At 43.8% G+C, this 4,280-nt stretch overlaps 1 protein-coding gene across 1 annotated transcript in view; it reads left to right on the top strand.

The window, feature by feature from the left end:
- Positions 1-336: 336 nt before the first annotated feature.
- MCM4 (minichromosome maintenance complex component 4) overlaps positions 337-4,280 on the top strand; it is a 10,610-nt gene continuing 6,666 nt past the window's right edge. The window contains exons 1-9 of the mRNA XM_010191453.1: positions 337-412; positions 587-745; positions 1,239-1,412; positions 1,496-1,587; positions 1,739-1,834; positions 1,920-2,015; positions 2,476-2,614; positions 3,068-3,288; positions 3,782-3,902. Of these exons, the coding sequence (XP_010189755.1) occupies positions 337-412; positions 587-745; positions 1,239-1,412; positions 1,496-1,587; positions 1,739-1,834; positions 1,920-2,015; positions 2,476-2,614; positions 3,068-3,288; positions 3,782-3,902 (1,174 nt within the window). The remainder of the gene's footprint in view (positions 413-586; positions 746-1,238; positions 1,413-1,495; positions 1,588-1,738; positions 1,835-1,919; positions 2,016-2,475; positions 2,615-3,067; positions 3,289-3,781; positions 3,903-4,280) is intronic.

Below are 4,280 nucleotides of genomic sequence, written 5' to 3'. Positions count from 1 at the left end.
GGAGGAGAGGGAGGGTAACCCGCCAGTTTGGACTCGGGACTCGGCCGCTGGCGGAGTGCCTGTAACCTGCCTTCCTCCTGTCGACCCCCTCCTCTTCCCCCGCAGGTCGGACTGCCGCGGGAGCCAAAGAGTTTCTGGGGGTCATTGGGGGCTGCTTGGAGACTTAGAGGTGGGGGGGGGTCGCTGCCTCTCTCTCCGCGGGAGGAGAGGGAGGGTAACCCGCCAGTTTGGACTCGGGACTCGGCCGCTGGCGGAGTGCCTGTAACCTGCCTTCCTCCTGTCGACCCCCTCCTCTTCCCCCGCAGGTCGGACTGCCGCGGGAGCCAAAGCAGCGCCATGTCGTCGCCCGCCTCCACCCCCAGCAGCCGCCGCAGCAAGCGTGGCAGGGGCAGCAACCCCCCGACTCCTAAGTGCTTCCCCCCGGGAGCAGGGCGAAGCCGACCGGAGCAGGGCCGAGGGGAGCGGGGGGATGCCGGCTGCCCGGCGGGATCTCGCTCCGCGGTGCCCCAGGGGTGAGCTTCCGGCCCTCTTCTTGCCGTGGGGCGACGATTTTAACACCGTCTCCGGTTCTGCTTGCGTCTTGCAGCGCAAGATGCTCGGTCTCCCCCTTCGCAGAAGCGCAGGACAGAGGACTCCACCTCTACCGGCGACCTGCAGCCCATGCCTACCTCCCCGCCCGCCGACGCACAGAGCCCCGGCGCCGCTGATGCTCTGTTCTCCAGCCCCCCGCAGTTCCGCCACTCCGGTACGTTGGGGGGTGGGGCAGCAACAAAAATAAGTCAGTAAAACTATGAATGCAGACAGAATTACATTAGTTGCCATAAAAAACATATCTTGCTTTTACAAGTAGGATTGGTTTTTAGTTGCAGTAGCTGGTAATTGTGTTACTTGTTTTACAGCTTCAAAAATACTGAAAAATGTGTTTCATCTAAAATGCTGCGCTTTGACTTTTAATGCTTGAACACCAGGGTAGTTTTAAAATGCAGTACTGCTTTAAAGTTTTCTAGTGAAGCTTTCCTAGAACTTGGGATCTTCCAGAAGAGATGTTAACGCAAAGAGAAGATGTTGCTGCTGCTAAGTAGCATCTTGTTTCTAACAAAACACTGGAATTGATTGATTCCACTTATTTTTATGACAAGAGTTAAAAGAATATTGAGACAAATGCAGAGGCTGAATTTCAGTCTGTTCTAAGTGCAAAATGTCTTGATAATCATAACAAAACAACTTTTTTTTCCTAGCTATTCCTCTTGACTTTGATATCAGTTCACCTCTGACTTACGGCACACCCAGCTCCAGGGTGGAGGGTACTCCACGAAGTGGTGTACGAGGAACTCCGGTTAGGCAAAGGCCAGATCTTGGGTCTGTCCGTAAAGCCAGACAAGTTGATTTACACTCAGATGGGGTAGGTAAATGTCTCAGGTTTTGTGTCTGACAACTTCTTTTATAACAACTATACGGAAATTTGTGTATGCTTAATTTGTTTCCACGCAGCCAGCTGAGGATGTAGCAACCGAGCAATCTCTTGGACAAAAGCTTGTTATCTGGGGAACAGATGTTAATGTGGCCTCATGCAAAGAAAAATTCCAGGTAGGCTAACAACTTGTTTTGTACTTTTTTAGATGAAAATCTAGTTTGATTTAAACAAACACTAGTTGAATCTGATTCAAAGTAGGTGTTTGTACTACTAAACTCTGTTCATCTTTCCCTTCTGTCTCCCTCTTACCTCTTTTATGTTCAGAGATTTCTTCAGCGTTTCATTGATCCAGTAGCCAAGGAGGATGAAGACATGGGCTTGGATCTTAACGAGCCACGCTATATGCAACGTCTTGAAGAGGTACTTGTAACACAGCAAAATCTAACTTTGCATTTCCAGTCTTGCATGCCTTTGAGCTAAAGATTTCTTTTTGAATACTTTGCAGATTAATATGGTTGGGGAACCATTCCTGAATGTAAATTGTGACCATCTAAGATCATTTGATGAAAATCTTTACAGGCAACTGATCTGCTATCCTCAGGTGAAGTAGTGCACTTGTCTTCTGACTTTCAAGTGGCCCCATCATATTTCTGGCTTTTAATACATTTGTGTAAATGCAAGGTGTGCTTTGTATGTTCAGTGTAATTTCTGTCATTGCTTTATTTTACTTAATATGTCTTGTTTCACAGTAGCTAAAACTTCATGGTAGGTACATGGTAGGTACAGTAGGTACCTCATATATGCAAAATTAGCTGGCAAACCAAAATGTCTGGAGTCTTGTACCTTTTTTTTCTTTACAAGTGAATAAATTAAATGAGTTAATTCAAATGAATAAATCTGATCTAAACAGCGGGCTTTCTGTTACGTAGGAAAATGCTCAGCTGGCATAACTTTGTCATTCATGGCTGATCAGCAGCACAGTTTTGCATAAAGCATTTTATATTTCATTTATATTTTTTGTCAACTTGTAAAGTTTAACTGTTTCTATAAATTTTATACAGGAAGTTATTCCAACATTTGACATGGCTGCCAATGAGATCTTTTTTGATCGTTACCCTGACTCAATATTAGAACATCAAATCCAAGTAAGGCCATACAATGCACTGAAGACTAGGAATATGAGAAGTCTAAACCCGGAAGGTAAACTTTTGATTGCCGTGTTAGAAAAGAGTCTTAAGGATTTATATAAACTTATTGAATGTTAACGTAGAATTACATGAAGACCATATAAAACTGTACTTGAGGTCCCTCCAGACTAATATATTTGGTTTATATAAGTCTGTTTCAGAAGCAAATGCTTTAGACCCCAAATACAGAATATCTGTCCATAAAGGAAATCCTTCCTGGGGATTCGTCCTCATGCTCTTAGTTCTGCAAGTGTGAAGGATTCTTTCTTTTGTATAAATACTTCCCAGAATATTTGTACGCCTATGCATTTATGCATTACGATTCTTTTTGCTTTTTCTTGCACAAAATACAAGTACCTAACTGAATCTCTACCTCCCACCTAAAAGCTATCATAACATCAAATTTTGGAGGTTATTTTAAATGTTAAGAGTATGAAGTGATGACATGAGTCTCTGTATTTTCTAGATATTGATCAGCTTATCACCATCAGTGGTATGGTCATCAGAAGCTCCCACTTAATTCCCGAGATGCAGGAAGCATTCTTTAAATGCCAGGTTTGCGCTTTCACCACCAGAGTAGAAATCGATCGTGGCAGGATTGCTGAACCATCGGTATGCAAGAACTGTAACGCAGTACACAGCATGGCACTGATTCACAACCGATCCATGTTCTCCGACAAACAGATGGTATGTTGCCCTTAGTTAGTGGCTAAAATGAAAGTTTCTGGTTTTTGCTTCCCCACCCCCTTAATATCATAATTAGCATTAAAGTATGTATGAAAGGGAAAAGTGTTTTGGAGCATAAAAATGCATGAAACAACTTAGCAAAAGGGCAAGTTCATACTTTGGAGAAGAAACACGTTAGAAAGGATGAAGCATGTACACATCTTAATGTTTCTGTATGGAAGTGTCTTTATATGTAGTATGTCCACTTCTGTATGGACTAGATGAGCCTTGTCTGTAGCAGTATTTTAGCCATACCACCAGTAGCAACTAGCAGAATTCTCAACATTTATTTTTATTAGTAATCAGTTTTGCTGTTTGGGTGGGGACACTTTGTTCTTGAGCAATGCTCCTGATTCAAAATGATGCTGAAGACTTTGCTAATACAAAATTCTGTTGTATGCTGTGTGGAAAAGCTTTGCTTTTTTGAAGCTAAAACTGAAGTGTGTTTTGCCAGATCAAACTGCAGGAGTCTCCTGAAGATATGCCAGCTGGACAGACTCCGCATACAGTTGCACTGTTTGCTCACAATGACCTTGTTGATAAAGTTCAGCCAGGTGATAGAGTTAATGTCACAGGTAAAGTATTTGCGTCCTCCTTTTTCACTGATCTTAACCATCTATAAAGGGAACCTGATGGGATGCGCCTGCAAGTGCTGAGGGAGATGGCCACTGTCTTTGCAAGGCCACTCAGTGATCTTTTGGTGACTGGCTCAGATAAGCCAATGTCACTGCTAGGACAGCGAGGAGACCTGGAGAACTACAGGCCGGGCAACCTCTTCTTGACCCTGGGAAGATGATAGAGCCAATAATCCTGGAAGCCCATTTCTAACCATATGAAGGACAAGGTGATTAGGCTTAGTCAGCGTGGACTTACAGTGGATAACAGACTTCTAAAAAGAGATGACTGGAGCAGTGGATGTTGTTTAACTTAACTTTAGCAAGGCTTTCGTCACT

This window comes from Mesitornis unicolor, unplaced genomic scaffold, assembly GCF_000695765.1.
Source record: "Mesitornis unicolor isolate BGI_N332 unplaced genomic scaffold, ASM69576v1 scaffold22829, whole genome shotgun sequence".
Classification (NCBI taxonomy): domain Eukaryota; kingdom Metazoa; phylum Chordata; class Aves; order Mesitornithiformes; family Mesitornithidae; genus Mesitornis; species Mesitornis unicolor.
This window is presented reverse-complemented; position numbering and strand designations above follow the sequence as displayed.